Source organism: Haliotis rufescens, unplaced genomic scaffold (assembly GCF_023055435.1).
Source record: "Haliotis rufescens isolate VD_foot unplaced genomic scaffold, xgHalRufe1.0.p SCAF_4, whole genome shotgun sequence".
Lineage (NCBI taxonomy): Eukaryota > Metazoa > Mollusca > Gastropoda > Lepetellida > Haliotidae > Haliotis > Haliotis rufescens.
The window spans coordinates 49,261,733-49,287,447 of NW_025964112.1; the positions used below are offsets into that span (position 1 = coordinate 49,261,733).

The 25,715-nt window shown below is 42.2% G+C and overlaps 1 protein-coding gene across 5 annotated transcripts in view; it reads right to left on the reverse strand.

Moving 5' to 3' along the window:
- Window positions 1-25,096, reverse strand: part of LOC124151511 (transmembrane protein 245-like) — a 36,387-nt gene extending 11,291 nt beyond the window's left edge. For 4 of the 5 annotated variants that reach the window (XM_046524043.2, XM_046524026.2, XM_046524035.2 and 1 more), the window contains exons 1-13: window positions 24,782-25,096; window positions 22,900-23,091; window positions 20,982-21,204; window positions 18,345-18,689; window positions 16,149-16,297; window positions 15,563-15,667; window positions 14,453-14,529; window positions 13,062-13,152; window positions 10,142-10,240; window positions 3,248-3,400; window positions 2,846-2,968; window positions 2,046-2,188; window positions 666-766 (exon numbers count right to left, since the gene is read on the reverse strand). In XM_046524043.2, coding sequence (XP_046379999.1) covers window positions 666-766; window positions 2,046-2,188; window positions 2,846-2,968; window positions 3,248-3,400; window positions 10,142-10,240; window positions 13,062-13,152; window positions 14,453-14,529; window positions 15,563-15,667; window positions 16,149-16,297; window positions 18,345-18,689; window positions 20,982-21,204; window positions 22,900-23,091; window positions 24,782-25,090 — 2,110 coding nt within the window. In that variant the 5' untranslated portion in view covers window positions 25,091-25,096. The remainder of the gene's footprint in view (window positions 1-665; window positions 767-2,045; window positions 2,189-2,845; window positions 2,969-3,247; window positions 3,401-10,141; window positions 10,241-13,061; window positions 13,153-14,452; window positions 14,530-15,562; window positions 15,668-16,148; window positions 16,298-18,344; window positions 18,690-20,981; window positions 21,205-22,899; window positions 23,092-24,781) is intronic. The other variant, XM_048381962.1, reaches the window with a different exon arrangement.
- Between the last annotated feature and the right edge of the window lie 619 nt (window positions 25,097-25,715).

The window sequence follows — 25,715 nt, forward strand, 5'->3', positions numbered from 1 at the left end:
GTGTGACCACCTGATCAGTTTAGGTTTACAATAGAATTCCCAAAGAGTCAACGCAATTGTAAGTGGTCTGAGGCGTGAAAAGGTTAATGAGTCTGGCAAGCAGGTCCAAAGTAACTTCTATCATGTCCTAGAGATCTTTCAGGGGTTTATTTAGACTGGCCCAGAGGCCATGTTTGGGCCCAAGTCTACAGAAAATGCATTGTCTACGGCCATACCACGGTGACCTTGTCGTCTGAGGCACTGCAATTAACTTTGTAGAATTACACGCCATCAGCATCTGATCTGCATGACAGAAACTTACTATTGCTGGTCTGCATCCTGGTCTGCCCTGACTAATTTCCCAAATTGGAATAAGTATAAATTTCCTAATTCATGTAATATCTAATAACTAACTTTATGGCTTGTTTGTAGAGGTAGCCTGTATTTCATTGATAACAGGGACAATAAAGAGGAAGAGTGGATCTCAAAATACAATGTTAAAATAATACTAAAATTAATTAAAATTTCTCTGTAAATTGTTTTGCCAATTTTGAACAAAATCACAATTTTTTCCCATATTGCCTGCAAGGGGCACTATGTTTAGAATACTAGATATAGCTCTGTCTTTATGCAAGCATATGCAAGTCCAACTGCTGATGAAATACATGACTCCAGCGTTGTCTCACCTGACGGTATAAAGACGATGTTGACTCCGAACACCAAGTGGGTGAGCCAGGTGAACAGGCCATAGAAGGAAGCCATCTTCAGCGACGCCATGAACACTCCGCTGGAAGGGAAAGCTTGGCTATCATTGGGTTTAAGAATTTAAAGATCGGGACATGATGATGATGATGTTTGAAATTTAACAAGTGCTTCTGGGGGTGCTGATTTCGCACCCGGGACAGCACTGATCTGAATCATAATGCCTTTGTAAGGGCGTGTGAATAAAGGGTGAGTGAGCAAATTGCTGATTGTCGAAGGTCGGCAATATTCCAGCAGTACATGAAGTAAACAATCAAGACCGGACAAACCAGTACTAAAGATGTTGCCACATTGTTTATTTTTAATGACACAAACATATGCTACCTGCATTATTGTAAAGTGAATGCAACTGTGTTTTTTTAAGTTTAATAGATATGAAGTCCATAATTGCCTGATGGATATCTACCTAATGGCCTTCTCTACAGCCCCGCCCATCTTGCTACCCCCTGCCTGGGAGACAGATGGATATCTACCTATGGCCTCCTCTACAGCCCCGCCCATCTTGCTGCCCCCTGCCTGGGAGACAGATGGATATCTACCTAATGGCCTTCTCTACAGCCCCGCCCCTCTTGCTGCCCTCTGCCTGGGAGACAGATGGATATCTACCTATGGCCTCCTCTACAGCCCCGCCCATCTTGCTGCCCCTGCCTTGGAGACAGATGGATATCTACCTAATGGCCTTCTCTACAGCCCCGCCCATCTTGCTACCCCCTGCCTGGGAGACAGATGGATATCTACCTAATGGCCTCCTCTACAGCCCCGCCCATCTTGCTGCCCCAACCTGTGAGACAGATGGATATCTACCTAATGGCCTTCTCTACAGCCCCGCCCATCTTGCTGCCCCCTACCTGGGAGACAGATGGATATCTACCTAATGGCCTTTTCTACAGCCCCGCCCATCTTGCTACCCCCTGCCTGGGAGACAGATGGATATCTACCTAATGGCCTTCTCTACAGCCCCGCCCATCTTGCTGCCCCCGACATCTGAGACAGATGGATATCTACCTAATGGCCTCCTCTACAGCCCCGCCCATCTTGCTGCCCCCTACCTGGGAGACAGATGGATATCTACCTAATGGCCTTTTCTACAGCCCCGCCCATCTTGCTGCCCTCACCTGGGAGACAGATGGATATCTACCTAATGGCCTCCTCTGCAGCCCCGCCCATCTTGCAGCCCCCACCTGGGAGACAGATGGATACCTACCTAATGGCCTCCTCTACAGCCCCCTACCTGGGAGACAGATGGATACCTACCTTATGGCCTCCTCTACAGCCCCCCACATGGGAGACAGATGGATACCTACCTAATGGCCTCCTCTACAGCCCCGCCCATCTTGCTGCCCCCCGCCTGGGAGCCTGCGGGGCTCATGCTGGAGAACCACTCTAGGGGCTTGTATTGGTTACCACTTGACGCCAGCAGGTAAAACAGGGTCGTCAGAAACAAGATCTGAAAATCAATTACACAAATATCACACTTTTTGTAAAATGATAATTGTTTCAACACATTTCTTATGCTTTCAGTAATGCTCCACATAAGTGAACATATATACTCAATCAATCTTCAGTTCAAGCAGTTAGTGACTTATATTTAAATGCACCATTAGCATTGTTGAAAGTAGTCAAAATAAACCAGCAAATAAGTTTATCATGGATACCCTGATACCCACATACAGTAGCCGAGCTGACCAGACCATGTTTTATATCTTTAATGTTTGTTTTTTGTTGTTTAATGCCACACTCAGCAATATTCCAGCTACATGACGGTGGTCTGTAAATTATCGACTCTTGAGCAAATAATCCAGTGATTGACATCATGAGCACCTTAATGCCAGGCAGCATAACAACAAGTACAATATTTATATGTCTGTTGGTATGATGTGGTCAGGGGGTCAAACCACCGACCCTCCAGTCTCTCTATCCACTAGACCACGGAGGTGGTGAGAAAAGCTTTTAAACACAAATGGGCCTGATTACACACAGTGACCCACGACTGGCATGAGCTCCCTCTGGTCCCTGATTCAATAAGAGTTTTGACAATCAGAAGTCTATGTTGAAGTATGGGGGCCCAGGTCTCTGCCTCTGCCAAGAAATACTTGGAACTCACTGCTGAGATGATGAAATTCAAGATGGCTGTCCCTCCTCCAAGAACCATGGACAAGATGGCGGTGACGATGTTCATCATGAGATCCATGTTGCCTTTGATTACCAGCCAGATAGATTCGAACACCTGAAATACAACCACAACAGACAATGCAGAGGTCAGTTTAGAAGGGGTGGGGGTCCCAAGGTTTACTCAGTTGTAGTCAGGGACATGTAAAACAAGTTCCGAAAAAATTATAATAATATGTATTGGTAATATTGACAGATGAAAGAATCAATTGTAAGGTTCTTTGCTCACAGATGAATGGACAAAGAGCCAAGACATAACGTCAAGTCATGTTTAAAATGCCTCCTTGAGTATGTATTAACTTTTGATATTGTGATTGAAAGTCCAATGTTAACTCACAGACATAAAAGTGCCGACATTATCCTGTGCAAAAGACACGAGACTGCCGACGTTGAACAGTCCGTCGCCCTGGGAAACCATGTCCCACATGGCGGTCATGTTGGTGATGTCAGGGAACCCTGGGGAACTCGGACGTGCCACTTGGGTGGTGTTCTGGAAAAAAGAAGCAAGAACATGAACAACACACTGAACAAGAACTGTATTTTGGGCTAGGGCTGAGACGAGTCCAAATTTACTCACCCCCACCCCCACCCCCCTATTGCCTGACCCTACCCGGATACCCACCTCCCATTGCCTGACCCTACTTGGGTACCCCCCCCAGGTACAACACACACACACACACACACACACACACACACACACACACCCCAACCCCGGTACCCACCCCCCTATTGCCCGTCTCTACCCAGATACCCACCCCCCTATTGCCCAACCTTACCCGGGTACCCACCCCCATATAGCCCGACCCTACCCAGGTACCCACCTCCCTATTGCCCGACCCTACCCGGGTATACACCCCCATATTGCCCGACCCTACCCAGATACCCACCCCCCTATTGCCCGACCCTACCCAGGTATTTTTGTGCACATATTGTGATACAAGGATGCAATATTGTATCTATCATGAAAGAGTGAGTGAGTGAGTTGGGTTTAACGCCACTTTTAACAGTATTCTAGTTATAACCTGGCATGTCAGCTTAATGTGGGAGGATAGCCTATAGTGATGCAGGTCTCAGACATAACCACTTTGAAGAAACCAAAGAGCACGGATATGGTGCTGACAAACCTAGAAACATAATTTGAGCAGGCAAGGGACACAACTCTAAGGGAATTGCGGCGCCTTAGATGACTGCGCCAACCTGCCCCCTCTATTTTGAAAGAACATACATTATTTGAAGGTGAAAATAAAATAAGTATTTTACCATCACAGCTGTTGGTATAATTAGTATCATGGTACAGAGCCTCTACATCCTAACTTCATTCAACATATACCATGATGCTGTATCAGCATATTTACTGTACAATCCTGTCGCCATGTGGGGATTCTTGCATCAAGATGTCTGATACAATTTAAAATTTCAAGAAATGACGGCCGAGGATGTTCATCTTGAGTGACACATGCCGTTCAGTAAGGATTATATAATGACCAATAATTTGTAAATGCTGTTGCTCTGTGTTTGAATTTTATCTGATAATGATGAACACATGTAGCATAACTCTGTTCCACATAAAAATACTGTAGGATACCTTGATAATAACCCCATGGTCCAGCGATAGAAACTAACAGTTTTAGTCCACTACTCCTTATGATAACATATAGCAAAACCCTTAAAAAGGGCAAACTTCTACAAGTCCTTATGACACTTTAATGATTGGGTAGTTTGGCAAGGACTATAGGACTAGTGCCAATTTCTAACGCTGTTGGTAATTCCATCATAGAACCCCATCAACCTATCCTGGTCATACGAGGCGACTAAATGCATCGGCTGGTCAGGTTAGGTAATTGCATATTATCATAATTCTACAGCTTTGGTTCTGGTCCAAACCCTAATGTCTGCAGTCATAGATTCAACAGCAGATTGTTTGAGAAGTTGGTGTTTCAAGGGAGATAATTCCTTCATATTATCGCCTACAGAACTGTATGAGCATTTTCTGGATGTGGAAAATTAAGTGATGAACAATACTTCTTTCATTGTAGATCTGTTGATACCACCAGTACTGTAGAGATCCGCGATAGTAACTATGTCATCAATGTATTTCCTTTTAGGAGAAGGCCTAGTAAGTGTGTCACTCGTGCCTAATCCATTTGATTTTCCACTATAAAATATGTTTAAATTAATGTATTTCCTTTGGGCTACGTTTTTTTTTTGTTCGCACTCAGCTATATGACAGCGCAATTGGGATACGTTTACATGCATCAACCAAGTCAGTGAACCTGACCACTAATCCAGTTAGTCGCCTCTTATGACAAGCATAGTCTCCTTTTATGTCAAGCGTGGGTTGCTGAAGACCTGTTCTACCCTGGATCTTTACGGGTATCAAGCTATGGACAATTATGATGCATCGATAGTTCATTGTTACATCTCCAGGTGACACCCATGAGTTACCAAATTGGAATAAAACATTTCCCAATTCATGTTGTTAACTAATGTTGTGGCTTGTAGAGGTCAATTGTACCTCACTAATAACAGGACCAACATAGTGGAAGAGGCTTTAAAGCTTAGCTTAACATTATTGTATTAAAAGTAACACTGAACTTTAAAAAAGTATGAACTTCAAACAAAATCCCAATTTTGAACAAAATACTGATTTTCCCAATTTGCCTGCCTTGGGCACTGAGTTTGGAATCCCAGATACATCCCTGGAGGAGTATGGCGCTGTCAGACCAAGAATCAGAATTAGGACAAATCTGGGAATTACCCAATGATCATCAGATCCTAACATGCCTAGGGGATGCAACTCTGCACTTTAAACAGCTGGGCCACCTGTGCCCCTCATGCATGTAGAAGTTGTATACAGTGTCTCCATGTTAGTAATAACAGGAAAAGAGGTTAAATGATCAGAAGTCAAAGATATAAATAGAAAATTAGTATAAGAAGATAGACAGAAAGATACAATTCAATAACGTTACTCATGAGAGAACTATATCCTTAACATAATAATATGAATGTCAGTCGGGTGAGAGAATTTTCATGGCTTTATTCTGCTTTTAGCAATACTCCAGCAATATCACGGCAGGGAACCCCAGATGTGGGCTTCACACTTTGTACCCATGTGGGGAATTGAACCCGGGTCTTCAACTTGACAACTGAACACTTTAACCACTAGGCTACCCCAATACCCCACTCAGACACAGTATACTGACTCCGAGCTGACCAGTCCTTGTTTTAGCCCCTTAATGCCGAGCGCCAGACAGGGTAAGAACAAGTACCATCTTTTAACGTCTTTTGGTAAGACGCGGCCGGGGATCGAATCCCGGACTTTCCGCTCTCCGGGCGGACGCTCTACCACTAGACCACGGAGGCGGTCTGAGGGGGATTGAACCCAGATCTTTGGCATGACAACTAAACGCTTTAACCACTAAGCTACCCTACCACCCCAATGACAACAGATAATCTGTTACTAAACAGATAATCTGTTACTAAACAGAACATGTAAACACTTAGAAAGGATCATATTAATGTTTGTATGATAGGTCAAAAACGATCAATTTCAGCATTTGCAGCACAGAACAAAAGTCGTCAAACAAAACAGAAATATAGAATATATAACATGGAGATAGTGTGAAAACATTGTTCTAAGAGGAGCACCCTTGTATAACAGCTGTAGAGAGGTGGTTGTATTGCTCGGTGGTGTTCATACTCATGTCCAGGGTGATGTTAATATGTCCCTTCACTGGTAGCTGTTGCCATTTGCTGTAAGTACCGTATTCGACGTAATAAGCACCCCGCTCTAGTAAGCGCCCACGGCGATATTTGTTAATATATTGGCTCATGAACAATCTCAATTAGCACCCCTTCCGATTGATCAATGTACACAACTTATTTATTTCGTGTATAATATGCACTCGTGTGTTATATACACCCTTAATTAAGGGCAATTAAATTCTGGAAAATATATCTGTCGTATACAAATATTTTCAGGCTGTCAGCATAAACCACGAAATTTATCTTTCAACTCTGTTTTTTCCCCACCAAAATACCATTCTAATAAAGAGCCCCCATTTTCTAATTTTGAGAGCGCCCTGGGCGCGTATTACGTAGAATACAGTTATAGCTCTTTTTGATGCTTCATATTGCTTTCTTATCATGCTTATAGTGGCATTGTTCAATAGCATTCACTTTTTGTTGTTGTTCACATATATCAGGTGTTAATTGCTGATGGGTGCATGTGGTGTATATTACTGCTGGAAGCATTTTGCAGGTTTTATTATTTCTGGAAATATTTGGGAAGATGTCCTATTTGTCTATTATATTGCCGCTGGAGACAGTTATGTTTTCATAGTAATTTGGAAAGTGTGTATCGTATGTAGTTTATTCCGGAAGACAGACCTGTGGCCCAACATGTCTATAGCCCATGCATGAATGTGACATAAGGTCTACACATCTTTAAACTACTGCTATGGGCAATGCGTAAATGATCTGGTCGAACGTGCAGTGCTTTCCTGGTGCTGGTGTCTACTTCAGTGGTGAAAGTATTCCTATTAAATTCTTCAGGAAAGTAGTTTTTTGAGTGTCTCAAGCCTTGCTATCGATATCAGATGACTTTTAAATGAAGTCAGATACAATGTGATTCCACCACTTTTAAGATAACTCAACATTCCTTGACAGCTCCTGCTCTCTTACAGACAGTCACAGAAATGACTGAGAGTGATCTCCCCTGTCATTAGGCTTTCAAAGCTCCCTCCCAGCGCGTGACACCTTCGTTACACTCTCGGTAACATCGCTGCCACCAGTGTGGGTGCGGCCATTACAAGAATCTTGAAATTTGCCCTCCAACCCCTTATGTAGTAACGTTTATACTTTTGTTTATGTCTTTGGGAATGCAATCATATTTCAATTTGAAAAGTTTTACGACTGACAATGTTTTCCAGATGAATTTACTTTGTTGTTTTGAAAATCAGATTGGTTCGAGATTGCAGACTAACGGAAAATCAACCAACTTCTCCCTTACATTCTAACTATATCAATAACACGATAGTTTTAATGAAACAGAAATTCAAATTGACAAACGAAGAAAGTAATTTAGCAGCGATAAGTGTATTCGGCGTCACGACAGTCGTCACTTGTTTGTAAACATAACAGTCATTCGGTTGCGAGTTCAACTCCAAGCATGGTTGTGGCCCACCTATTCACAGTGGGGAGTTTTGACTGGTGGCAGCGATTGTATAGAGAGCTCCGCGAACGTACTATCGCTGTGAGGAGCTTGTAGGCTTTCATTACCTAGCTATCATGGGCGATACCATGGGTCTATCACATATCATGGGTAAACATTGTTGGTTCTATGATGGGTTATCTTCTGGTTATCGCAAGGGTTATCCTACCTGTGGTGACCTGACTGAAGTTAGGTGTTAGGTAACAGAACCATCATGTTGAAATAAAGTAAAGCACATATACCACACAGTCAGCACACCAAACTTACCACATACACAAATACAGGAATGCATCAACAGCCCCACCCATAACAGTCTAACAGACAATTTCCTCAAACGTATGTTAAATATTTTATTCACAACATATTTAATGAGCAAACCTAATTAAGGCGATGCAAATTTGAGAAAGTAGTTCAAGCACCATTGTGTCAATCTGTGTGGATTTTCCTGCAGTGTCTTGAAAACCAACTGTTTATTTTATTATTTAAACAACTGTCACATTTTATCTACATCTGATGTTGACGTCCCACATGATCCCTACGCCTTAAACAGAACCATGGCCTAGCTCACCAAATAGATAAATTCACAATGGCATTTATGTAATATATTTTTAAATGGTCCTCCCGAAAATTACAATTACAGATAATTCTAAATACCGGTAACATTTATTAAAAAGGGTGAGGCATGTTTGTTAGAGACAGAATATGTTTTCTTAATATTTTTAAAGAGACACAAAAGCATTTTTCAAACAATCTTGTTTTGCTTGTAAACATAGAAAACCCATTTAATAAATCAATAATCCCAGACGAAACCTTGTTAACATGATAGTCACCCTGACATGTTGCAGTTTTGACAAACCTTGCATTTATTTATTTTCTTCCTTGGTCCAAAAACGTTTGACACAGTGGTGCACTAGAATCTCTTACAACAACCCAAACCAAAAATTACAGCTGCCATTACTGAGTTAAGAAAACATAGTTTATGTTTTAATTACATGTACCGGTACACCAAATTTGATCAAATATTTGAGGAAATCTGCCCATAACTCCACTCCCAAACTATCCCCTCATCCTATGTAGAACAACCTCCACATCAGCGATGCATCGTACACAGCACACCATCACCAAGAGAAATACTGATCTGGACGAGAGGGCAATACTGCTACCTTCGTGGGGGAGTTATAGTAGATGGGCAAATCCTTTATCCCGGAGAGGAATACACTCCAGGAGGCTTGTGATTGGCTAGAATTCTGCATATGATAACATCATGTAACCATAGAAATAGGGAATGCCAATTTTTGGGTAAATGGTTAGTTACTATGGCGATGATTAGCAATTATAATTACATACATAATTTGATTAACAGGGTCTTACTAAATTTACAGGAGCATTACAAGATTCCGCATAACAACGAAAATAAAACAAAAGACAAATAAATATACAAATATGTTTTCCAGATCCAAGAAATAAAAAAAAAGCACAAAAAATTGTATATGTCAATATCACTGACTTCTTCACTGTTATTGTCACAATGGTAACACTAATCATAGCAAAAGAAAGAATTATTGTGTCTATGTGTGACATTTTCGTTTAAACAGTTTGATGTATGAAAAACTTTAATGCAAGAGAAAATCTTTATATGCCAATGGATAGTAACAAATACAGTTATCTTAACAATCAAATATTTCATCGTTTATATTATTCAGTATTTTATTGCCATTCCTTGACACTTGACACAATATTCTCTACACATCTCAGTGAACAGAATTGGCAAACAAATGGCTGCCATTTATTGCTGATACCAAGGACACAACTATTATGAACAAGTATTTTCATTATGACTATTATGATAAGAGAGAAAGATATATAAATGATTCATGATGAAAAATATTTTCTAACATACCGATGGAAAATAAAACATATGTGCTTAAAAACTGAATCTGACAAACTGGCTGTGCTATGAAGCTTGCAGATATCCCCATGCAGAGACAGTCATATAAACATGAATAAATGATCCCTGACCTTGGCAAACCAACTCTGGTACAGCTGATCCCACACCTCAAGGACGCGGACTTCCAACTCAGTGTTGTTCTGACCCTCTGTATCAACCAGGCTGTGAACCTACATAGAGAAGATCAGGCAGAATGTAACCATGGAGGTGGGTACCATGGGGCATGGGGCATACACAAGATGGAGGTGGGTACCATGGGGCATACACAAGGTGGAGTTGGTTACCATGGGGCATGGGGCATACACAAGATGGAGTGGTTACCATGGGGCATACACAAGATGGAGGTGGGTACCATGGGGCATACAAGATGGAGGTGGGTACCATGGGGCATACACAAGATGGAGTGGTTACCATGGGGCATACACAAGATGTAGGTGGGTACCATGGGGCATACAAGATGGAGGTGGTTACCATGGGGCATGGGGCATACACAAGATGGAGGTGGTTACCATGGGGCATACACAAGATGGAGGTGGTTACCATGGGGCATGGGGCATACACAAGATGGAGGTGGTTACCATGGGGCATGGGGCATACACAAGATGGAGTTGGTTACCATGGGGCATGGGGCATACACAAGATGGAGTGGTTACCATGGGGCATACACAAGATGGAGGTGGGTACCATGGGGCATACAAGATGGAGGTGGGTACCATGGGGCATACACAAGATGGAGTGGTTACCATGGGGCATACACAAGATGGAGGTGGGTACCATGGGGCATACAAGATGGAGGTGGGTACCATGGGGCATACACAAGATGGAGTGGTTACCATGGGGCATACACAAGATGTAGGTGGGTACCATGGGGCATACAAGATGGAGGTGGTTACCATGGGGCATACACAAGATGGAGGTGGTTACCATGGGGCATGGGGTATACACAAGATGGAGGTGGTTACCATGGGGCATGGGGCATACACAAGATGGAGGTGGGTACCATGGGGCATACAAGATGGTGGTGGTTACCATGGGGCATACACAAGATGGAGGTGGGTACCATGGGGCATACACAAGATGGAGGTGGGTACCATGGGGCATACACAAGATGGAGGTGGGTACCATGGGGCATACAAGATGGAGGTGGTTACCATGGGGCATACAAGATGGTGGTGGTTACCATGGGGCATACACAAGATGGTGGTGGTTACCATGGGGCATACACAAGATGGAGGTGGTAACCATCGGGCAAACACAAGATGGAGGTGGGTACCATGGGGCATACACAAGATGGAGGTGGTTACCATGGGGCATACACAAGATGGAGGTGGTTACCATCGGGCAAACACAAGATGGAGGTGGTTACCATGGGGCAAACACAAGATGGAGGTGGGTACGATGGGGCATACACAAGATGGAGTGGTTACCATGGGGCATGGGGCATACACAAGATGGTGGTGGTTACCATGGGCCATACACAAGATGGAGGTGGGTACCATGGGGCATACACAAGATGGAGTGGTTACCATGGGGCATACAAGATGGAGGTGGGTACCATGGGGCATACACAAGATGGAGGTGGGTACCATGGGGCATACACAAGATGGTGGTGGTTACCATGGGACATACACAAGATGGAGGTGGGTACCATGGGGCATACACAAAATGGAGGTGGTTACCATGGGGCATGGGGCATACACAAGATGGAGGGGGTTACCATGGGGCATACACAAGATGGAGGTGGGTACCATGGGGCATACACAAGATGGAGGTGGTCACCATGGGGCATACACAAGATGGAGGTGGGTACCATGGGGCATACACAAGATGGAGGTGGTTACCATGGGGCATGGGGCATACACAAGATGGTGGTGGTTACCATGGGGAATACACAAGATGGAGGTGGGTACCATGGGGCATACACAAGATGAGGATGGGTACCATGGGGCATACACAAGATGGAGATGGGTACCGTAGGACATACACAAGATGGAGGTGGTTACCATGGGGCATGGGGCATACACAAGATGGAGGGGGTTACCATGGGGCATGCGGCATACACAAGATGGAGTTGGGTACCATGGGGCATACACAAGATGGAGGTGGGTACCATGGGGCATACACAAGATGGTGGTGGTTACCATGGGGCATACACAAGATGGAGGTGGGTACCATGGGGCATACACAAGATGGTGGTGGTTACCATGGGGCATACACAAGATGAAGGTGGTTACCATGGGGCATACACAAGATGGAGGTGGGTACCATGGGGCATACACAAGATGGAGGTGGGTACCATGGGGCATACACAAGATGGAGGGGGTTACCATGGGGCATACACAAGATGGAGGTGGGTACCATGGGGCATACACAAGATGAAGGTGTTTACCATGGGGCATACACAAGATGGAGGTGGTTACCATGGGGCATGCGGCATACACAAGATGGTGGTGGTTACCATGGGGCATACACAAGATGGAGGTGGTTACCATGGGGCATACACAAGATGGAGGTGGTTACCATGGGGCATACACAAGATGGAGGTGGTTACCATGGGGCATACACAAGATGGAGGTGGTTACCATGGGGCATGGGGCATACACAAGATGGAGGTTGGTACCATGGGGCATACACAAGATGGAGGTGGTTACCATGGGGCATGGGGCATACACAAGATGGTGGTGGTTACCATGGGGCATGGGGCATACACAAGATGGAGGTGGGTACCATGGGGCATACACAAGATGGAGGTGGTTACCATGGGGCATACACAAGATGAAGGTGGTTACCATGGGGCATGGGGCATACACAAGATGGTGGTGGTTACCATGGGGCATACACAAGATGGAGGTGGGTACCATGGGGCATACAAGATGGAGGTTGTTATCATGATGTATGGAGCAATTTAAAGATGAGGAGGAGGTTATTCTTGAGCATTTGAAAGAATTGGAGACACACAAATAAGGTTGAAGACATGGTTGTTGCACCTACCATCGAGGCGATGTAGTCCCGGCCATAGATGTAGGCATTCTCAGCCATGGAGTCCATCGCCTTCTCCATGTCGGTGCTGTTGGGCAGCCACCTGCAGACAGGACACTTTGATTACATGGGTTTGTTAGCCAGGTATTGTTGGTGTGGGATAGTATAAATGATTATTAAATAATGCAAAGCTTTCTGCCATATTCTTTGGCCTAGAAACAGTCACATCTCAGCCAACAGAAACACTTATTGACTAAGCCAAAGAGATGTAGCTAAATTACAAACTGCTATAAGTTTCCGCAGAATTATTCTACACTTTTCTTATCAATGCAAATTAAACATATACTAGCACAGCTATTATGGGTCTGATAGAGAAAAAAGTTAACAGTGAGATACGCCTATACATGTTATGTATACTTTAAATTTAATATGTAGATCTAAAATTTGTCTCTTTATTATATAACAAAACAATTATAGGCGTTATATGAGGTCAATACCTGTTTTTATGGACACGAATAAAGAAATATCAACTTTAGAAGCTAAACTGTATAATTGGCTTCTGGCCCATATAGCCTGTTAGAACACATGACCAGTTTCTTTCTCTGCTTCCACCCTGCAACTGGTGTACAGAGAACACGGGTGGCCCAGGGCCCCGTTCCATGAAGCGATCTTAGCGCTAAGGTGATCGTAACTCCCATACTTTAACATAGGCTTACGATCATCATAGCGCTAAGATCGCTTTGAGGAACAGGGTCCTGATGTCTAAGGCGCTGCAATTTGCTGTGCAGAGTTGCTTCCTTGGGCATGACAGAAACCTATGATTCTGGGTTAGAATCCTGGTTCACCCCGATTATGTTTCTAGGTTTGTCAGCACCATACCCGTGCTCGTGGGTTTCACCGAAGTGGTAAACGTCTAAGACCTGCATCGCCTCGGGCTTTCCTCTCACTTTAAGCTGACACGCTGTGATACAACTTGAAAACTGATCAAAGCGGCGTTAAACCAAACTCACTCACTCACTTACTAACTATTTCAAGGCAGCATGTAGCTCAGTAGGTAATGTGTTCACATATTACAGAGAGGACGTGGTTCGACCCTGAGTGATATGTGAAACTGCAGCCTATTTGCCTCACGTCATAAATTTTCAGGCTTTCCTCCCACATTAAGCAGACATGCCGTGATATAACTGGAATACTGTTCAAAGCAGCATTAAACCCACTCACTCACAACAGGTTCACATGTCCATCTATGACATTGCACAGATCATATAGCATGTTCAGGGCTTGACTCAAGTCAACCACATTCAAATTCAATGCCTCAACATTCAGTATTGTGCTGCCACTGACAATGATATTCCATCATGGGCAGAACTGAAGACAGTTTCAAACTTCTTCTAATAACTCACTGGCTGATCTCTGGGTTGACCTTCTCGTTGAACAAGTTGCTAGTTACTGTAACCATGTGGATACTCTCCTGGTGGATCTGTAACAACACAAGTTCAGTCAACTCCCGTTAATCTGACATGGTTGGTTGAATATGTTTATGTCGGATAAACGAGTATGTCGGATAAACGAGTATGTCAGATATACAAAATTAAGTAAGATCAACGTTCGTGATAGAAAATTGGACAGCTACGTGATAAGTAATGATACATATACGTTGTAATGAAGTAATGACAAAGATGTATTCATTTTGTTATGTTATATTGTTAGCGGAAGATGTTTTCTAATCATGCAACTGCTAGAGCTTAACACAGGGCATTCTGAACCATTGTTATGTGCTGTATGACTTATTGAAAATACTTTTGAAAGCGTAGTCTGGAATGGAAGTTGCCAGTTTGAAACTAATGCTGCAAAACTCAAGAAAGACGCTTTTTTAGTGGTTAATGTCGACTTCCCACTAGTCATTTCATTGGTAGGTCAAAGTTCGCGAAAGGTCGTTCTGATGTCCTCAGCAGTATCGAGAACTTATATCTGATTCTAATGAGATTCTGATGTCAGGCCCTGACTTAATGAGGCTGATGTTAGGCCCTGACTTAATGAGGCCGATGTTCAGCCCTGACTTAATGAGGCCGATGTTATTCCCTGACCTAATGAGGCCGATGTTAGGCCCTGACTTAATAAGGCCGAAGTAATTCCCTGACTTAATGAGGCTGATATTATTCCCTGACTTAATGAGGCTGATGTTAGGCCCTGACTTAAAGAGGCTGAATATAGGCCCTAACTTAATGAGGCTGATGTTATTCCCTGACTTAATGAGGCCGAAGTAATTCCCTGACTTAATGAGGCTGATATTATTCCCTGACTTAATGAGGCTGATGTTAGGCCCTGACTTAAAGAGGCTGATAATAGGCCCTATGTTAAGCCCTGACTTGATGAGGCCAATATTAGGCCGAAATAATGAGGCTGTTGTTAGGCCCTGACTTAAAGAAGCTGATAATAGGCCTGACTTAAAGATACAGGCAAGTTTGATCCTCTACAATATTTCTCTCTCATCACGATGGCACTGGTCGTACCTGAATGGCCCCGATGATGATGAAGAGCATCGATCCAATCAGGAGAATAAGAATCAGCAGAATACTGGTGGCCTTGTCGGTCGACACCTCAAGAGCATCAATCACCTGGCAACAAGTAAACACAATAACGTATTAGTGATGGGTATCTGATACTTTCTGCCAATGAATTGATGAAAAAGGAAAAGTTTCAGCTGATAAGCACGGTGATGAGCTCTTGAAGTAATAATATTCAACTCTTTTTTTCTTATAACAATAAAAACCAACATCATTAATAAACATAATTATAAAGCAAAGTAGGAAAATGTAATTAGGTATTCTATTTGTAATATTACAAAACTGAGTATGAAAGACATTTTCCTCTTTAATGTCTCTCTTTCCAGTAAAATGTATGTAATAGTTGCTAAAGTAAAACATTAGTTATTGGCATGAGAATCTGAATCTAAATTTACATATTTCAAATTTCAGAATTTTGCCTTATACTTGTGCCTTATACCATCGCAAACTCGGTGTCAAATATTTGGCCCTAATCTGCTCATACAAATCTCAGTTCTAGTTACCAATAACACTGAAGATGGTTGCATCATACCTTCTTGTCTCCCTTCAGTGCAATCTTAGCAAGTCCACTAATGGAGCGTGGTGCGATGGCGTCCTCTCGTTTGGCGTACCAGTCAATCAGACTTTTCTTGACATTCTCCATTCTCTCATGGAGGAATCCCCCACTGCTGAACTGGCCAGCTGAAAATCAATAATACCCTATCAGTGTTTCTGGAGGGTTTCACATAAATATACCAGACATTAATTTTATCAGTCAGTTTCATATCAATATTTTCCATCTTTAACACAGTAAGCACTCCTTTCATCCCAAAACATGTGGATAGTGTTGTTTGCATTTTTCCAGTCGCCTTGCTCTTGATTTATGCTATCACATGGAACCCAAATATTATGTCAGTATAATATGACTACATTATTACACCGCAGCCCTTGAAATTTGTGCTCGTCTGCTGGCCCGAGACTACTAAATTATGCCGAGAACATTAAAAAATCTAATGATGGTAGTCCTCATTGACTTGTAACATTTGAGGGTTATAAATCTGAGCCAGTTGACAATGCTCCAATTTTGCTACAAACTGAAACTGAATAAAACAGTAAGAAAATGTAAACATAGTAAACATTCTTGCCTCATTCAAGCAGAACTAGCAACAAACTCAGAGGACTAGAGAAATAAAGTTTACTCCAGTCCTCTGGACTTGTCTTCAAAAATTATTTCTAAGTCTGGTATTGTGGTGACAAATATTTAAAAATTACTAAGGCTGTTATCATGGTTATGAAAAGTGCTGTGGGGACGAAGTTTTATAAAACCTAAATGAAATCAAACCAACCAATGATGATGATGATTCATCTGTATGACTGATGTTTATTTTTAGAACAGAAATCCCTGGAGGTCATTACCCAATCTCATTAAAATCAGTTCTAAGTTCTCGCTGTCGCTAAACAAAGATCTGAGGACATCCCATTACCGGTCACGTCAGAACAACCTTTCGCAAACCTTGACCTCCTACTGAAACGACTAACAAGAAGTCGACATCAGCCAATTAGAAAGCAGCTTTCTCGAGCTTTACGGCACTCGTTTCAACCTGGCGACTTCCATTTCAGACTACGCTTGAAAAATATGTTGACACAGTTCTCGATTAAAATTTAAAAAACTGAACCAACGAACATTCTGGAATGTCTTATATATGGTTGCGATTGGATGGCAGTGCTTCCCACGTACTGTGCAACGCCTCCTCCGTTCAAATGTTTCTCCCACGGAAGCGAGAGATAGACAATAATTTTGACGGAATCAGTCCTACGGCCCATACCTGTCGTTCGGAATACCCTGTGTTAAGGTTTTTGAGGTTGCATGATTAGAAAACACATTCCGAATGTCACTTTCATGATCTGGTAAGTGACGCTCTGATTGGCTGGATGAAAGGTCGTTCTGACGTGACCCCTAATGGGATGTCCTCAGATCTTTGTTTAGCGGTAGCGAGAACTAAGATCTGATTTTAATGAGATTGGGTCATTATACAATATATATGTCTGAATAATTGAAAGTAGACATGTATGCTGAAATGCTTTGAAATAATGTTTTTATTACATTACAAATTAAAGAGATCAAAATATGATATTTTTATACTCCGAACACATGGTGATTTTTATGGAAGTAAGTTGACGTCAAATGTCTTTCTTTATGATGTCAAAGCTCAGTTCTTTCCTAGCACACATAAAGTCTCCTTGTAGGTGAGACCTGTGAAGATTCCGGGTTAGAATAGGTCGTCAGCAACCCATGCTTGCCGTAAAAGGTGACTATGCTTGTCGTAAAAGGCGACTAACGGGATCGGGTGGTCAGGCTCGCTGACTTGGTTGATGCATGTCATCAATCCCAATTGGGTGGATTGCTGCTCGAGATATCAATCACTGGATTGTCTGGTCCAGGCTCGATTATTTACAGGCCGCCGTCATATAGCTGGAATATTGCTGAGTGCGGCGTTAAACAACAAACCAACCAACCAACCTGGTAGGTGACATATAATAGCTCTTTGGATGGGGATGAGGAAGGGAATGACGTGACAGAGGTAAGCACAGTGCATGACCGATTTGTTTGGGTGGTGACTATGGTGATGCTAGGATGTGTTTTGGTGAATTGTTTTTAAGGAAGCTGGAAACTTTGTTCAAGCAGGATTGAAGAAGAAAGAAGAGAAGCAAAGTGTGAGATGGATAAGTTTAAAAAATGATCACTGACCTAATCCTCTAATGATCAACAGCAGCAGAGGCAGGAAGAGAATCAGAATCATGCCCCACACATGGATCCACAGTCGGACGAGCACGTGCGCCCAGAACAGAGCCACGAAGCACTGGTTGCTCAGCGACTTGGGTCCTTCTTCTGTTGGGGTGTCCTCTTGTTTCACAACTTTGGCCGGGGTGGATGTTGTCGGCTTGCTTGCTAGGGACAGGGATTGTGGTTTCTGAGTAGACGCTGGAGGCTGCGAAACTTTCACGTCTTGGCCGGCAGAATCTTTATCAAATATGGACTTCCATGGCTCATTGGTCAGAGTGCCACCTTGCTTTTCCTCTGGTTTCTCTGTTGCTGGAATAAAACGTGAGTTAGTGAGTTCAGTTTTATGCTGCATAAAACAGCATTTCAATTTCATAGGGCTCGGTTTAGCTATATGAAACATGCACAAGTGCAACCTAATATTGAAAAAGTTATATGATGGCAGTCTGTAAAGAATCAAAATCAAGTCCAGACCAGACAATACAGTGAATGACATCCTGAGCCTTGATCTGGGATACGATGACATGCATCAACCAAGTCAGCGAGTCTGACCACACGATTCTGTTAGTCGCCTCTAACAACATGCATGAGTTTCTAAAGACCAGTTCAAGGTGAGGTGAATCGAGTCCAAGATTATTGCACTTATATAGAGACGTGCATGCACGTGTATGTGGCCGCTTGAACTAATCTGGACTGATGCTGATTTATAGTGCTAGCTCACCGAGATACCATGCCGCAGTTTTAACATGAATACCCCACTCAGACACAGTATACTGACTCCAAGCCGACCAGTCCTTGTTTTAGCCCTTATGCCGAACGCCAGGCAGAGTAAAAACAAGTACCATCTTTTAACGTATTTGGAATGACGCGGTCGGGGATTGAACCCCGGACCTTCCGTTCTCCAGGCGGACGCTCTACCACTAGACCAAGGGGGCGGTTGAAGACCAATTCTTACCTGGATGACAGGTTCACATCCTTGTTACACTGAAGATTCGATATCAGCTTAAAAATGTATGATTTGCAACATAATGTCATAGAAAGATGAAATAATGGGACAGCTCAGAATTTCTAATTTCCAAGCTCAAGTGACTTTAGAGGTAGAAGGCAGACAGAAGAAATAAAAAACAAAGGATGAAACAGACTTTCATTTGGTTGAGAATACAAGTGATAGGGCGTCTGTTAGATTTGAGCAAAGATATTTCAGAACTTGAAGCCTTAAACAGGTTACTAATTTGAAAAACTTCGAAAGCACACGAAGTCACCACATTATGATAATGCTGCATTCAATTGGTTGTTTTGTTTTTTTACGCTGCACTCGGCAAAATTTCAGCTATTTGACGGTGGTCTGTAAATAATTGAGTCTGGACCAGACAATCCAGTAATTGACATCATGAGCATCGATCCACGCAATTGGGATAAGATGACATGCATCAACCAAGTCAGCGAGTCTGACCACCGGATCCCGTTAGTCGCCTTTTACGACAAGCATAGTCGCCTTTCACGGCAAGCATGGATTGCTGAAGACTTATTCAACCCCGGATCTTCACGGGTCGCTGCATTCAAACTGAATCTGGTGCTGTATCCGTGTAAAGAGCTTTTAGGTAAAATACCATCCCCGTGGTGAAGTAGATAGAGCTTCAGCCCTGGTAGTGGAAGGTCTGTGGTTAGATCCCTGCCTGGCACTCGGTATTAAGGAGATAAAACAAGGATTGGTCGGCTTGGTATCAGTATACTTTGTCTGACTGGGGTATTCGTAATAAACTGTAGCATGGTATCTCAGTGTGTTAGTAACACACACACACACCCAAAAATGCATGCACATTGCTATATAAGTGCAAAAAGCTTGAAAGGGAAGCTAAAACCCATTTCACCTCACCTCACCCTTAATGGAAAAAGCGGAAATGTTTCAATACAAAAACCAAACAAAGCAGCGGGTCATTTTGGACGAGTATATTACACAACACACCATGCACTGCCTTAACCATGTAGAGACAGAATGTAGGGTCAGAATGGGTTCTCTGTATTCCAGAGTCAACTACATAGGAGATTTGGTGATCAGACTCTTAGTGATCATGTGTCATCATATCATTACTACATAGGATGATGCTCCTGCTATCAACCACTGGATTGTCTGTCCAAGACCTAATTATTTTCAGACTCCCTCAATATAGCTAAAATATTGCTGAGTGAGGCATAAAACAAACAGGAACATCCACTGCCTTAGAAATGGTAACTTTAATAATGACTTCTTTTAATAATAATCATGATAATAGGTCTTCAGCATCCCATGCTTGCCGTAAAAGGCGATTATGCTTGTCGTAAGAGGCGACTAACGGGATCTGTAGGTCAGGCGCTCTGACTGGGTTGATGCTTGTCATCATATCCCAATTGCGTGGATCGATGCTCATGTCAATCACTGGATTGTGTGGACCAGACTCGTTTATTTACAGACCGCCGTCATATAGCTTGAATATTGCTGAGTGCAGTGTGTAACAACAAACAAACAAACAAACACAAATAACAGTCACATTACCATCTCATACTTCTGGGTACCCATTCACAGCTGGGTGAAAACTTTAAATTTCACCGAATCATATGACCTACCTTCAGATTCTGCAGATTCCTTGCTGGCTTCAGAAACAAATCCAATCACCATGACAACGACAAGGGCAGCCAATAGGAGGAGACGAAGGGGGCCTGCTACTGTGGCGATGTGGAGGATGAGTGTGACCCACACCGTGATGGAGATGTAGTGAAACGTCTTCCTTGATTCCTCGGTCCAGAAGAAGATCACTGCGACAATGTAGCCAATAAAGATGGTCCACAGCTGACAAAATAGGAAGATGCATGTCAGAAAATTGATCATATCAGACTATGGTACATCTGGACCATTTACAATGCAGATAATTAATCTACAACTACAAGCTGAGAAACAATTGTGTATTCTATTGTGAGTAATCTTGTATAATAATGTGCTGATGTAGTGAAATCCCTTGCCTTACAAAACTGGAGTTCTGGGGAACCCCAATAATTAATTTCAAGGGTCCTTAGGGGAAATATGTGGGTCAAGGGTGCCACTGTGCAAAGTGATCTTAGCACTAAGGTGATCGTAGCTCCCATACCTTAACAATAACATAGACTTACGACAGTCGTAATCATCGTAATGCTAAGGCTGTTTTGTACAATGGCACCCTGTAAGGTAATGACATGGTGTCGTGAGACGAACTAAAGATTTGATAATTATTTCAATTACAGGACCTGTATACTTCTTGCCAAGAATTTTGGTACAATGAATATTATTGGGCATCCCTCGGGACAAAGTTTTCGATTCTATACATTTGTGTGCACTAGATGCACATTTCTGCGTTGTGTAACACCCTGGCCTCATTATCAAATTAAGTGTCCATTGTTCCCGTGGGTATTTATGAAGTAGAGCCATATTGTGTACCACGGCTAGCGATGACATTCGGGATAGTTGAGCATATCTGCCAATACAAAACCTTCTATGTATTAATAAGGAAACTAATTGTTGCCAACTCATCACATTGTCTCATACATGGCTTCATAAGATGTATGAGCGTTTCTATGGCAACTACATGTCGCTGACTCTCCCATGGTACTGTACATGTATTTGAGAATAATAAGCTGTGAGGAATTATGGATTATCTGTCCTGTGTGAATGAATGGTGTTAATCCAGAGCCCTTGGCGAGGCACTTACAGCATTCATTCACGAGGGAAAGATAACCTGTAATCATGGTAATGCCGACTTTTGAGTCAGTTACTCTATATATTTCTGTTTGATAGGCATTACTAAGAAGTTGACGGATGACAAGATAGACACAATTTTTATGGATAACAACTTCTTTAATACTGTAAAAGGCGATGTTTCGGTATAGATCCTTATACCGTTGTCAAGCAAGACTGAATGAGGGACATAGTGCAGAGGGACATTGGCTTCTAGCTATGTGTTTTCTGTCCATCGTGTTGTGATAGCATAATCCCTTTGTTGTCACACCTACCCATGTTATCCCACTCATGTATGCCCTTGTTGTTGCTATTAATCCTCTACTGTTAATCCTCCACTTGCTATATATATTCTGCACTATGTCCCTCATTCAGTCTTGCTTGACAACGGTATAAGGATCTATACCGAAACGTCGCCTTTTACAGCAGTAAAGAAGTTGTTATCCATAAAAATTGTGTCTATCTTTTATATTTCTGATTGACATTTTAACAGAGAAAATGAAGAAAAAATGTATGAAATGTCAACCATATAGAGATACTTCAATGAACATGATGAAGGCATGCTAATGTTCATATGACGCAATGTCCAAATGTGTGACGTCAAGCAGAACACATGACGCCATATTGTATTTTCTCAACAATGAAGCACTGTGACATCATATGACTTCAACTGAAAAATTAGCATGAGAATCACCAAATGAACATGTGCAAATATTGGAAAGTTATTACATGCGATCATTCCAGTTTTATCGGTAATATTCCATGTTTTTGACTCACCCACATGGAGCTGAACCATGCCGTGATGTCATGGCAGAAGTTGAGGAGTCCCAGACAGAAGTAGAATATCATCTGGGCCACTCCATAGTAATACATAAATTGAAGGACTGGCATGCCCAGGAGAAAGCCCCCGACAACGTAGTAATTGTTCCGTATCATATTCAGCAGTGTGTTGGTGCTGTTGTTGACGACCTGCAACAGAAATGAGAGAGAGTTATCATGATTATTATCCCCCGCCACAAAGTTGAGGGGGGATATGGGAATGGGGCTGTCTGTCCATCCGTCAGTCAGTTACGTTTTGTATTTGGAGCACAACTCAAAAACCGTGAGAGATATCTTAACCAAGTTTGGCATATAGATAGGTCTAGTGGTGAACTGGTGCCTTTTGACAGTTTGGGCTTTTAAATTATTTTTTTTATTGATTTTCCATGGCAACGATGTTAACTTTGACTGAAAATGGTGGTAGTGCTACTTTCTGGAGCAGATCTTGAAAGCCGTACAATATTTCTTCACCAAACTTGGCCCATAGATAGATCTAGTGGTAAACTGGTGCCTTTTGATTGTTTGGGATTTAATTTTTTTTTTTTTTTAGAGTTTCTAAAGCAACGACTTTAACTTAGACTGAAAATGGAGGTAGTGCTTGTTTCAGGAGGGCTAATGTCTTGAACACAATGGACATGTCATGATATTGTTGGGGATATGAGTATTTCATGTTTGTTATATATGATATAGAGTATATCATGGTGTGTCAGCTTTACGTTGGAGGAAAGCCTGGAGAGATGGAAGTCTTAAACGTTTTCTCTTTGGTGAAACCCACAAGCACTGGTATAAGGGCATGGTGCTGATGGACCAATCAGGGCAGATTACTGGCAAGCCTGAGGGATGCTAGTCTGCTAAGCGAATTCTAGCACCTTAGATCTTTCTTCTAAAATCCGGATGTGCTGAGATGATCCCTAATGGGATAGGCTAACAAAATCAATCTCAATTTGGTCATGTAAGGGTGGAATTTGAATTAAAACTGTTTAAGTGAGTATCTATCGTTCATATTTGACTATTGCATGTGTTTGGGCCGTAGTAATTATTCCACTTGTTAATAAAAATTTTACGGTAAAGACCTTGGAGGTAAGGCTTGGTGACTTAGTTCATTGCCTCATCATATCAATCACTGGATTTTCTGGTCCAGATTTGATTATTTACAGGCCGCTGAATATAGCTGAGTCTTGCATTAAAGCCTAGGGGAAACCTTTGTGACTTTTCTTATTATTGATTTCCCGAACCCAGCACATTGTTTAGTTTTCCCAGAAAACACTTGAATTGTATAATTTATTGCGAAATGCATCAAACTGTCATTTCAAAGGAGCAAACTGTACATCATTGAATGAACTTATATTGCCCATTCCAGGTGTGAGTGGTGCAATTCACAGACATTTTTTTTTCAACAAGAGAAAAACTGATATGTGATGCACTGATCTTGCATGATACAAAGTTGCAGGGAAATAACTTTAGGTGAGGGATATTTTGTTCTCTACAATCATCCCCAACCCCACCCATAAGAGGTATGATCAACATGACCTAGCGACGACTAAATACCAGTCCCCCTCAACTTCCCACAATCTAACTGCACTTCGCCAAAATGAAAGACTTTAAGTGATTACTTGTAACAGGCTATTGCATCATTAATATGCACCTCTCAGTTACCTGCCTCCGGAGCCAAGATGCATGATGGCTCAGAAACATAATGACTGACAGCTGTCGACAGTTTGTGATTGATGATTGACATAACGGAATTAGCGCCAGAAATAGACTACAGCCTCGAACAGTTGTTGCACGTATATACCTGTTGCGGAACATTCAAGACACAATATAACTTGACAACACTCACCTGCACTGGTAAAATTACTAGTCCTACTGCGAACGGAGTATCGGAAGTCCTCAGGCCATTTAACCATTTCTTTAGAACATTTGTTAACGACCTCTTGAAAGGATACAAAAACGTCCCGCACAAAACTGCCCAGCATAATGGTCGAAGAAACGGATTTAGGATGAAATAGACAGCGATTAGGGCTGCACATGCGAAAAGGATGAATATATTGGCCGCTGTGTTATAAAAGGCTTGCTTCAAAGCCTTTTCGTGTCCCTGTGGTACATATTGGAACACACTGTTGAAGTATTCCAGACTAGGGGACGCCATCTTGGATGTGATGTCAGAATGACCTGGGAAATCCCCTTCCTGGTTCAAGGTGAAGGTCACATAACCTCGTTCACAGGTGCCCGTGTCGTTTTTCGTAAATCGGATATAAGTAACGTTATTCCCAAAACTACTTCGCACTACGGTCGTTGATTAATGTCTGTGTTAGTAATCTAAAGACGTAGTTATTTTATAGGTATCAACTTTTGAAAAAAATCTGCTACCTCCTCATGTTTATGAGGCGGGTAGGAAATACCTATTCTTATTAATTTGCCAAGAAATTATCCTTTTTCTGTGAAATGTCATATATTTCTCGTGAGTCGTTATTATTCGTGATCATTTTTTATATCTAAACTGAGAATAATTTGTAGTAAATTTGGGGTACAGCCTAAAAGTATCAAGAAACGCCTGAGATGGTCCATCTGACAAGTTGTTACCAAGTTTACATGTTACAAGAATATTATGTGCAGTCCTAGTTTATACATGCAAAAACATAAACTTGACAATGATATAGTTTAAGTCACTATCAGATTGATAAGTAAGAATGATTATTCCTCTATGAAATAACGATAATTATCCGTGATTTTGAGACAGGTTGAAAAATTACCTGTGATCTGTGAAAAGGTGG